The sequence below is a fragment of the Durio zibethinus genome, chromosome 22, assembly GCF_047325235.1.
Source record: "Durio zibethinus cultivar Kanyao isolate XHJ-2024 chromosome 22, ASM4732523v1, whole genome shotgun sequence".
NCBI lineage: Eukaryota > Viridiplantae > Streptophyta > Magnoliopsida > Malvales > Malvaceae > Durio > Durio zibethinus.
The window spans coordinates 21,193,857-21,205,419 of record NC_143183.1 but is presented as its reverse complement, the minus strand read 5'-3'; the positions used below and the strand labels follow the sequence as shown (position 1 = coordinate 21,205,419).

At 34.9% G+C, this 11,563-nt stretch overlaps 3 protein-coding genes across 3 annotated transcripts; all 3 read right to left on the bottom strand.

The window, feature by feature from the left end:
• Window positions 1-1,416: 1,416 nt before the first annotated feature.
• On the bottom strand, window positions 1,417-2,921 carry MORF3 (plastid developmental protein DAG). The gene is made up of 4 exons (XM_022905497.2): window positions 2,470-2,921; window positions 2,285-2,382; window positions 1,956-2,021; window positions 1,417-1,843 (listed from the first exon to the last, which is right to left on the bottom strand). The coding sequence occupies exons 1-4, from the start codon at window positions 2,832-2,834 to the stop codon at window positions 1,734-1,736; spliced, it is 639 nt and encodes a 212-aa protein (XP_022761232.1). The 5' UTR covers window positions 2,835-2,921; the 3' UTR covers window positions 1,417-1,733.
• Window positions 2,922-3,722: 801 nt separating this feature from the next.
• On the bottom strand, window positions 3,723-4,735 carry LOC111307171 (exopolygalacturonase-like). The gene is made up of 3 exons (XM_022905187.2): window positions 4,374-4,735; window positions 4,075-4,303; window positions 3,723-3,993 (listed from the first exon to the last, which is right to left on the bottom strand). The coding sequence occupies exons 1-3, from the start codon at window positions 4,688-4,690 to the stop codon at window positions 3,772-3,774; spliced, it is 768 nt and encodes a 255-aa protein (XP_022760922.2). The 5' UTR covers window positions 4,691-4,735; the 3' UTR covers window positions 3,723-3,771.
• Window positions 4,736-6,743: 2,008 nt separating this feature from the next.
• Window positions 6,744-8,723, bottom strand: LOC111307170 (exopolygalacturonase-like). Its single transcript, XM_022905186.2, has 5 exons — window positions 8,405-8,723; window positions 7,966-8,292; window positions 7,582-7,871; window positions 7,268-7,487; window positions 6,744-7,173 (listed from the first exon to the last, which is right to left on the bottom strand). The coding sequence occupies exons 1-5, from the start codon at window positions 8,609-8,611 to the stop codon at window positions 6,940-6,942; spliced, it is 1,278 nt and encodes a 425-aa protein (XP_022760921.2). The 5' UTR covers window positions 8,612-8,723; the 3' UTR covers window positions 6,744-6,939.
• Between the last annotated feature and the right edge of the window lie 2,840 nt (window positions 8,724-11,563).

Sequence of the window (11,563 nt, the reverse complement as noted above, 5' to 3'; positions counted from 1 at the left end):
AAAGAAGGCTTTGGATCCTGAAATCTAATTTTAGCATGTGACAGGAAAGCAATTTCCACATGGTTAGGAGGGTCAGTTTTGTAAAATCGTATTAACTGAAGTCATATACCTATTATGTGGGGTATAAAATATAAAAATTTTTGTATCAAATTTATATCGAGATTTTAAACACAAAATTTCTTTTAATTTTATTAAATTTATATATAATTTTATTTTTTATATTATATTATATTTAAAATTATTATATCTTCTTTAATTGTCACATATAATTTATCGGTAAATGTCGTATTTTTCACTTAAAAAACAAGTTCAATTTTTTTTCTTTTATAAGAAGTGTTAAGTTCTCTACTCGAAACACGTCCATGAAAGCTTAGCAGCATCGTATTAGAAGTCATTAGCAATAAATCAAACACGTTTGTCTTTGTGAAAATATATTTTGTCTTACTTTGTTTTATTTCCCCCATTTTGTGATTAACAAGATTATTCTTACCTCTACCATTATTCCCTTATAAACAAGGTGGCAGATGGTAAAAAATTTTTGTGCCAATTTCTTCTGTCTCCAACTACAACTACTTGATGCAATAGAGTCTTGATGTTTGGTCTTGAACACCACAGTATCCATGTCTTAAAGAATGTAATAACGATACTTCACCCCAATCAACACAGGAATGCAAGACACTCCGTACGCCACATACACAAAAGCATCACCTCCAAAGCCCTTCTTCACTTCCTTCCGATTCCAACCAAAAACCAGTACAACTTTGACAGGGCATTTGAAACCAATGGATGCTACATATTCCCATTGATGGTAGCATTTGGCTATAGAGACAGGCTCATTATAGTCTCAAATTCAATGAATCTTAAGCCAACAGTTGTAGTTAAAACCCCCTTCCCTTTCTCACTCCACCGAATCCTTTCTAGATTTTCTTGTAAGTTCTAATCACCACCATAAAAGGAAATCAAAATGTTCTTTCATTCAGGTAAATGCAAACCAAGGTCAAAGAGAGAGGAGGTGCCATTGGAAAAAGGGCCCACCTACCTTCAGATTATTATCACTATAAAACCCTGTTTTGGAGGATTTCTAGCTTAAGGTAACATGCCCTTTCTTAATGCACATAAAAATTTAACGGGTCTTGTAACTATGAAGACATGGGCAATGGCCGAAGGATTTAGAAGCATTTTATCAATCATGCACAACTGAGTATTTGTGCAAGATCCAAAGGCAAAAACAATAGCAATTTGTAATCAGTCTCTTTTATTGGTTTTAATGCAATAGCTCGGCCACACAAGCATTTTAAAATCTATGAAGAAAAAGAAAAAGAAATACCTAATGGAAAAAGGGACGGTCAGATTAAAAGAACAAATAAATCATAGCTTATCTAAGTTGCAATACGTATTAACCAGCTATGCATAATGTAACAGCAAATTTTCACGTTTCCAACTTTCATAAAGATGCTAGATAAAAATGCATAACCATTAACCAAAGTATGTTAATGTGACATAAGAGCAAGAGCAGAGTCATCACCATCAAACAAGATATGTGGGAAGAGTTTATTTGGACAACAGGACTAGCAATAAAACCTAATTAAGGTATCTACACTTTCAACTCATGGGCATTCTTCTTGTTAAGTTCCCTTCATCAAGGAGAAACCTTAGCCTCCACACAGAACCAAACAAAAGGAAGTTGATGATGGTGGTGGTGACAGGTTGTTCCTCGCTGTAGTCTCCAATGGCTATCTTCTTATATGCCTTTCACCCCGTCCACGAACCCTGCTACCAGATGGCTGCACTGAACCTGAATATTGTGGCCTATGGATGACTTTCCCATCAACAAACAAATCCCCTGATAATCAAACCACAAAAAGATAAGATAAACAATGTCAAACTCAATGGGAATTCAATAGAACAAAGAAGCAAACTTATTCTTTATATCTCAAATTCCAAAAAATTCCCACCTCCATAATCTTTGTTTGGAACATCAAGATACGAATCCGGTAAAACCCAAAGTACATGAGGTAACCCTATAAAGCAGAGAGTCAATGAAAAATATCAAGCCAATTGTACTGAAAAGATATATTTTAGAACAAAATAATCAATTATACTAACAATTTAGTACAAAAGATCTAACCTTGGAAATTTTAAAACCCTAAAACTGCTCTGAAGACATTATACTATGTCTTTACAACAATGAAAATCTAAGTTAAATCTTAAATTATTCCATAAGCGCTTCAAAACAAAGAAAAAAAAAACCCTTTAAACCCCAAAACCCTAATAAATGAAATACCTTTAACTTTATAAGACAACTCCTCAGAAATCAATGCACCAAACCCTGTATACCTCGTCGTACAAACCGAGTATATCCTCTTCTTCGCTTCCTCTTCACTGTTAGAAGAAAACCCAATTCTCAAATTGAAAAAAAAAAGAAAAAGAAAAAAACCCAAGAAAAAGGAAATTTCAGTTTTTTTTAACCTGCCAACAACAGAAGCTAGCGTTTTGACATAGGCATAGATCATTTCTTCTTCAGAAGGCTTTGGGTCTTCTGGGAACTCCAAAACAATAAGCCAATGCTCATAATCGCACCCGTCGAGAAGAATCGTTTCTTTTGGAGGTCTGTTGCTCCAGTTCGGAGATGGGTCGTTCAAAGGCGAGTAGCCGGACCCTGATATCTTGGTCCGGGTCAGGATTTTGACTGTGTTTGGGATAAAAATAGGGGAGTTGTTGAGGAGAGCGAGGGCTATGCGAGAACGAGAAGAGAGAGAGGAAGAAGCAGAAGCAGAAAAGAGAGTGCGGGTTAGGAGAGTTGCTAGAGAGCGTCGGGCATTGAAGTAAGCCATTTTCGGCGACAGAGGCTGTTGTCAGTCTCTGTTTCTGAGTCCGTTCCTTGTTTGTGTTATAAGGCAGGGCAACACTTTAAAGGACGTCATGTGGTTGATCATTGTTGTGCTCTTCCTTTTTCATTTTAAAAAAAATTATTTTATAGTAATATATTGAGATTGGGACAAAATTTATATAAAATTCTTTTAGTAAAATTTATGAAATATTTTTATAAAAATAATTTAATAAAAATTTTAATAAAATTTTAAAATGATAAAGTTTAATGTGAAAATTAATAATATGTAAAAAAATTATTATTTATAATTTAAATTTGATTAATATTTATTTAATGATAAAAATTTTTGTCATTTTTTTATTAAAAATATCTATTTAAAAATATATCAAATTTTTTCAAAATTTATATACTTGATCCATGTAACAAAACTTTTTTATTTATCGATTTTAATTTTTGACTTTTTAATTTTTACTTAATCATTTTTAATAAGAAATTTCACAAATTTATTTAAAAAACATTATCTAAGTCTTTCTCTTGAGATTGTTTTTTTTTTTTTTAAGCCTTAAGTACTTATTAGTAAAATAATTTGATTTATCAATTGTCGTGGTATTTTGATAAAATGCTGAATTTTTAATTTCAACAATCAAAATTTAAGTTTTGATAGTTTAAATATAAAAAATAATTTGACTTGTAAGCAGAATAACTATACAAAAAACTTAAATTTTAAAAAATATTTTATGGTTCAAATGTCATATAGCGCCATATAATAGATTGCATTTCTTGACTAGAATTATGAAGAGTTTCTAAATGTTCAAAGTAAAAGAGAGACTAACGTGAAATTTGCGCTTAAGGGGGACTTGAGTTAATTTTTTATGCAGCCCAAGAATCTAAACAAGTCAGTGGCCAAGCCAATCTACCACTTTGTACACAGAAAATTTGACCTAAAACCTAGAATTAATAACTTGTAAGCCATTAAGAAACCCTTTCGTGCTCATCCGGCCTTGCCTAGGACTGTCGGGCACTACATAGTTCAGACTTATGTTAACAAGTTGAACGTTTTCGCAAGGGACCTCAGAGCTGCACAGTAAAGTTATTGCAGATCTGGTGTTGTAGGTGCCATTGATGTTTCTTACGAATATGTCTGTAAGCTTCACAAGTGATGGCTGCATAGCCAGAAACAACAAATCAATTGGTTTGCTAAAGGGAAACTTGTTTTAGTGTATATAAATTGGATAGATACTTACTTCACTAGTGTTGCAGCTATGTGAAGGACAGTATTCTTGATCTATAATTATGGGGTTGGAGACATTGATCATAAAAATATCTTCAAATGTCATGTTGGAAGCTTTGCTTGGAGGGGCTCCAGGCCATGTCTTGACCCTGATGCCGTTTTGTGTGCCTTTGATGGTGCAGTTCTGCACGCTGATCCCAACCACATCCTTCTCATTTTTATATTTGCCAAGGCTTCCCACACTGTCATTTTTGCAGAAGTTTTAGGAATCAGGAGTTGCGAAATCTTGTTAGTGCTGTAAATATAGGCTACCTAATTCCGTGGCCTGGACCGCATTGGACATCAGAAATGGAGATGTTGCTACTACCAGGTCCAATGGAGACACAATCATCACCTACTCCAATTGTTGAAGAAAAAATGTTTATGTTAGAGGAGTGACTGACATGGATGCCATCTGTGTTTGGGCTTTCCTTAGGAGCAGTAATGTTGACATTGTAGATATTGATGTGGTTGCTGCCATGGAGGCCTAAGTGGAAGCCCTTGCTGTTTGACAGAGTGATACCGCTGATGGTTGCATGTGAAACATTGATCAAATCCATTGACTGCGTGATGAAGTATGGAGATGTCATGCCATTGCCTATTGTATAGACAATTTTGAGTTTCAGTAAACTTGTAATAGAACTTACTGTGATTAATTTCTTACATCTATCTGATTTCTCACAGCTAAACTGTTTCCAGGCTTCTGCTGCTCCTTGGCCATCTATATTTGCTGTTTCATTTTCCCCTGTGACAGTGAATCCCTGCAAATTTTTAAATGCAATCCAGGTGGAGGATTTAAATGCACTAAGGCTAATTGGAGCCAATAATGTTCCCCTGATCTCTACATTAGGTGACCAGTTGTTATAGCAGGGGCCTGTAAATGAGATTGGGCCAACCAGGTATCTTCCTTCAGGTATGTAAAAGGTAGATTTCCCTGCATAATCACACGCAGCAGTCCATGCAGCAGAGAATGCCTTTATAACCAAAAGAAACAAAGGAAGTTATTACAACTACATTTGCAAGCTGAAATTTTATATCATAAAACAAACGATCATCTATAGGTGCCTGAATGTGTATGTCATTGTGAAGTCATTAACTCTAGACTTCAGAGTGTGGATTTGCTTCATCTCCATTGACTGTTTACTTCTGCATTAGGAAATGAGATGCGTTTTCACTCAGGGATTTATCTTCTCTACTTTATCAGAGAGCTTAGCTTATGCCTTTTTTTAATTGTCTTATCAAACATTCACTTGTGAGATCCGAAAATGATACCTGACAATAAAATCAGATCAGAGTAAAACATGAAAATTAAGAAGTACAAACCGAGCTACTTTCTGTCCCCCCACCAGCCACCGCCCCATGCTCAGTGATATCAAAAACTCCATCCTTAGGTGCCTTACTTGTTTTCGGAGAGTCAGCTGATGGTGTGGGAGCCGGTTCAGGTGAAGCAGCTTCATGTGCTGGAGGAGGAGGGTTGGGTGAGCCACAGGTTTGGCAGGGAGGAACTGTTTTTGGAGATTCAACTGGTTGAGTGAGAGCTGGTTCAGGTGAAGCAGCTTCAGGTGCTGGAGGAGATAGGTTGGGTGAGCCACAGGTTTGGCAGGGAGGAACCGTTGCCACCACAATGCTTACATGAAAAAATGCTATAAAAACTGCTATATCTCTCATGCTGAATGTCATCATTCTCTATGCTAGGGCTAAGTTAAATCTTTTTTACTTCTTTGAGACATTAGCTGATCATCTTCACAGCTTTTTATTTTGGTACTTATAAAGTGTCAGTGATATATGAAGTTTACCAAACTCCATACACTTAATTTTTGATGCTTTTGGTGACCATTTTGCTATAAATGTTAGGAGGAGTTTTCTTTCTATTTATAACTGCTTTGAGGTAAACTTCAGTTCTTTTACCTGTTCTTTTAAATTAATTTCATTCATTACTTCAACTCTTTAAACCTTGGCAGACATAAAGGGACAGGTTCTTCAGCTTTTTAAACTGATAACATTATGAGAGTTCAAATGCCTAATATTTGTATTTACTCTGTGATCATAACTTTCAACCGTTCTTGTTTTGCATCCTTACCTTGATTAATGCACACTGGACCAAATGTCATTCAGTACAAAAACACTTAGATGAAGGCGGTTGCCGAGCTTGTAATTTAAGTGAGAAATTTAGCCGCACCATCAGCTGGATGTGGTTAACCTTGATAAACATTGATTAGAAAGCCTCAATGGGTTGGTACGTAGCAAGAAAAAAGAAAAAAAAAAGTAGGCACCTGAAATGTGAACTAACTGCTAGTCAGGACAGCTGCATGTTATTCTTCATACTTCTTGCACAAAGTTCTAAACATAGGAACTGATATTTCTTCAGGAAAATGTTTAGGGAGATAATGGAAAAGAGGGGTGTTCTATTCATATAGTATTTTAAATTCTAGAGCTATAAATCTTTAGACATATGTAGTTCTTGTCGAATATGTATACATAGAGGTTTGAATTTGATTTCTTGAATATGAATACGTATAGGTTTGAATTTTATTTCTTGTAATTTCATTTTGTCTGAATAGGCAACAGGCAAAATGGTTCAATCCGCACTATGACAATCTGCTATAGATTGAAAAAGTTTTTCATAAGTAAGCAGATATTTTTGATCAAAACTTTTGTATCCATTCGTTTTGGAATTATTTTATACTTTAGTTCCAGGGATTACAATTGGATCAGATGCTCTTGACATCAATATAGAACACTAGATCCACTGCTTTTTCTCTCTTACAAATATACTATATAATACCATCAATTCCTTAATTCACAAGGAAAGAATTGTGGTTTTGATTGCTGTAAGTGCCTAAGGGCAAGCGGGAGGGCTTTGGGAACCAACGTAGGCAACTTTTGCATTCGAACAGCTAGAACTGAAAGGCAGTTTGTCCATTGGAGGACCATCGTACTCCAAGTTGACATTGTTCATGTTAATGCCTTGGCAAGGATTCGATGTACTGCAAAGTAGAAGGACTGCAATTTTGCTAGTTGAAGTTCCCCTGATGTTTTCGTATTGGACGTCGCTGATGCTTACTTTCGATGGCTTCATGAAACAAGTAAAAGCTGAATTTAGTCACTGTCCAATTTAGATTTGATGGGAATTTGTCAAAATGATCAAGGGGGAAAAGAAAAATAACCTGACTACTTTGCCTGTTTCCATATTCTTGATCTATGATGATTGGGTTCCGAACTCGAGTCATGATGATGTCTCGGAACACTATGCCTGAAGCTTTACTTGGGGTTTCAGATTTGTATGTTTTGATTCTAACTCCATTGTCTGTGCCATATAATGAGCAGTTCTGCACGGTGATCCCGCTAACATCTGCCTCAACATCGTAATGGCCAAGGCTGCCGATACTGTTAATAAACATGGACGGGCGGTACTTTTAACTTTGACTGCTTGATTAAGAAGACGGTGAATAAAATGCCTGAGGGAAAGGAAAGCATTTACCTGAAACCATGGCCTGGGCCACAAGTTACTTTCTCGATGGTGATGTTGGTGGATCCTTGGATCATAGAGACACAATCATCTCCGGTGGCAATGACACTGTCGGATATTTTTACTTGGTTCGATTTGCTCATGTGAATACCGTCAGTGTTGGGGCTACTTCCAGGGGCTTGCAAATCAAGGTTGAAAAGCTCGAAGTTTTGGCTGTTGCTTATCATGACGTGGAACCCTTTGGAGTCAATGGTTTTTATGCCATGGATGATTGCATTGTTTACCCTGATGAATTTCAATGTCTGCATTGTATACCGGAAAAGTAACCTCATCATTTAATTATTTTGTTCAGTTTATAAAAATCATAAAAATTTCAGGTGGTGATTTGAAGCTTACAGCTGGCAGACGGACGCAGTTGGGCTGGTTGCCACAGTCATGGTTCTTCCATACCTCAGCACCTTGGCCATGGAAAGTACCTTTTCCAGAAAGAATCAAGCCGTCAATGCCTAGGAACGTGATCCAGTCTGAAATATCTCCTCCAACTCCATAGTATGAAAGACCAGCTTGTGCTTTGACCATTCCATTAGCTTGAATGATTAGAGAAGATGGATTCAAGCACGGTCCTGAAAATATGACCGGTCCTATTAAGAAGTTCCCTTCAGGTATGACCATCATAGCATTTCCATTGAAATTGCAGGCAGCCTTGAAAGTCCTGATAAAATTCTGTCAAGAACCACAATTCAATGCACCGTGATTAGTTTAATCAAACAAAAGGGGCCATAATTTATATATAAACGAAAAATGAAACGAGTGTACTTTCAAAGGTAAACCATACAATTGAGCTATCCGTCGTTCCATCAGCCTTTGCACCATATTCCAACACATTAAAAACTTTGACATCAGGGTTTACTTTGCCGAGAGCCACATCTATGGCTTTAGCTAGAGCCTCTGCTTCATTAAATGTACCTATGCCCTCGCAACCACAAAAAACTAAGCACAAGAGAAGAACGGCGCTTATTCGAGATATTGTGTCGAATGCCATTGTTGCTACCCTTCAACCTGAGCTATTTATTTATTTATTTTTTTTTTCTGTTTAAAAGTTTAAAAGCCTCTACAGTATAGAGGCTTAACAATGCCTTTGATGGATGCCTTGTTTCCCTGTTCCCTTCTTTATACCTTTTCAGCCTTCAAACAAGATCAACTATTACCACTAACGTTATTTGTGGCAGGACTGGATTGTCGGAAGAATTCAGTTTTGTGGTTTCATGTTGGGTTGACTTTGTTACTAAATATAGCTTTATATGACTTTGAAATTCTAATTGGGGCATGTTAAAAACGTTAAATATAGTAAGTTAAATCAATTTGCATCTAAAAGTTTGTCGAAGAAGCTTTGATCTCACGGACTAGGTGTCATGGAGTATGAAACCAATGCACTGTTCCAAATAAAAGACAAAGCAAGTAATTGATTCACAATAAAGGATCATAACAGCATTTTACATAGCTATATCAAAGATCAAGAAAAATACATATTTTGAAGCACCAGTATTGCCATGGAAGCAGGTCTTTATTTTCTTATCCCTATCGTCATCAACCACAGTATAGTAAAAGAGCAAAGATAGGCATTAATAATAAGGCCGACGAAGTAGCTTATTTTTGCTATAATCAATAACAATCGTCCCACCATAGAATTGAGCTGCCTCATTGCTGCTAACAACGGACTCTTTTGCAATAGAAACTTGGGGTCCTCCCTCAATACGCCGTCCACCAGAACATTGATGCTGAGATGTTCCAAGGTAAATATTGGTGACAGGCTCTTTTGTCACTGTATAAACTTGGGGTCCCTCAGAAACACTCCGTCCACCAGAATATTGGTGCAGAGAAGTTCCACGGAAATTGGAAACAGCCTCTTTCGTCACTGTATAAACTTGGGGTACTTGGCAAACGTAAGACTGTTGATGCTGGTAGTAAAAATATTGGTAATGACTTTGGTGTACCTGTGGCTGTGGACATTGAAGTCTCAGGCTCTGGTTCGACCTTCTAGTCCGGCCATAGCATTCGTCTATTAGCGCAAAACCTTCCGACCCAACCTTCATAAGCTGCTGCTGATCTCTCTGAGATGCCATTCACAAGATAATTTTGCTCACTTTTATGTAACAAGTAGACTTGGTTTGCCTTGTTTGCTTGGGAAAACAGGTTAGTGGCCAAGCCCCATTTTATACAGAAGCCAAGTGATGAGCTGAACCTTCCTAGTTATTTACCTAGGTAGGGTGTCTGGAATAATTTTAAAAACAAAATGAAAGCACATCTTTTTCTTTGAATATACAATAATGAAAATGGGAAGTCGGTTTCCCAATTCCAAACTTTTTTGATTCCATTTGTGATTATACATGTAAATAATGAAATGGGAAAAGCCATATGACCAAAGAAACTTCCTAGCCCCTTGAGGTTTTAATTTTGCACCTGTGGAGGAATAAAATTTTCTTTGAATTAACTTTAGTTGCTGTCTTCTTACCAATGTGGGGTTGCCTTAAACGCATACTCAATTGGGTAAAACACTGCTTATAGTAAATTAATGATTTATATTTTAACTCAATTGATTTAATTATTTTTAAAAGATGACAACTCTTATTTTTAAGTCAGACGACAATATTTTTTATAAAAAAATTTTAATGATATATATATATATATATATTTAGAGATTGAAAAACGCACTGTACTGACAAAGAATTAAACTCATATCAATTAGATAAAATTTTTTTTTATCTGTTGTTCAGAATTTGAATTCTAAAGAGTATGCTAATTAGATATTAAAAAAGAAATTACTGGAATATTTGATGATAAGTTCTCACTAATCTCAGAAATTATTATGGATTTTCTTTCGGTGGCATCTCGATATATCGGATTCTTTCATTAAAAAAAAAAAAAAAAACTAGTAACCTTCAGATGTAGTAATCATTTGATTATTATACTAAAGAATTAGTACCATCTAATCATTGAATATTTGATGATATTCTTATAAGTTCTCACTAATCTCAGATATTATGGATTTTCTTTCGGTGGCATCTCGATATATCAGATTCTTTCATTAAAAAAAAAAAAAAAACTAGAAACCTTCAGATGTAGTAATCATTTGATTATAATACTAAAGAATTAGTACCATCTAATCATTTGATTATTATACTATAGAATTAGTACCATCAAAGTATTTGATATGCATACTAGAAAAGCAGCTTTGCAACACTTTATTCTGTTACCTTGTATTTGGAACAGATAATTAGTTATGATCTTTTAAATTATGTTTTTTTATAAGAATCTTTGCCTAAACTAATTGCTTAAGATTATCAATGTTCTAAGAAATATCAAGTTAGATGCTACATGTGCATCCTATTGAACTCCTTTAATTGAGAAATAAAAAATCTCTAGAAATTGCCTCTGGCTGTGTTCTTTGAGCAATGGAAATGATATAGATTGCGACTGGAATCGATTTAATGACGTGAACTCAATTTCAGGGGATAAAAATGTAGAACCGTCTTATGTTTAAATTTTATTATATGTGGGTTTGGTTCAATTTTAAGTTAGATTTGATAATTTTAAATATGATATGATGACATGGTATAAAAACGATATGAAAAAAATTATTTATGGGTTTAGTGTAATCGTGTTTCGTATTTTAATTGTGTTGATACGATTAAAACATGATATTATTCGTATCGTATTTGTGTCAAACATAAATGATACGCTTAAAATACGATACTGTTCATAATATAAAAAAATTTAAAAATTATTTTAATTTATTTAAGAAATAAATTAATAATTGTATTATCGTATCATTTTGATATTTAAATAGATTATAAATATTCAATTTTTAAATTTTTTTTGTTTAAATACCAATTTAAATGATATTTTTTGTTTAAATAAATGAATTAATCGTTTTGTTTATATATAATCGTATTAATTGTGTCGTGTCGTATTATGTTATTTGCATATAAATTAA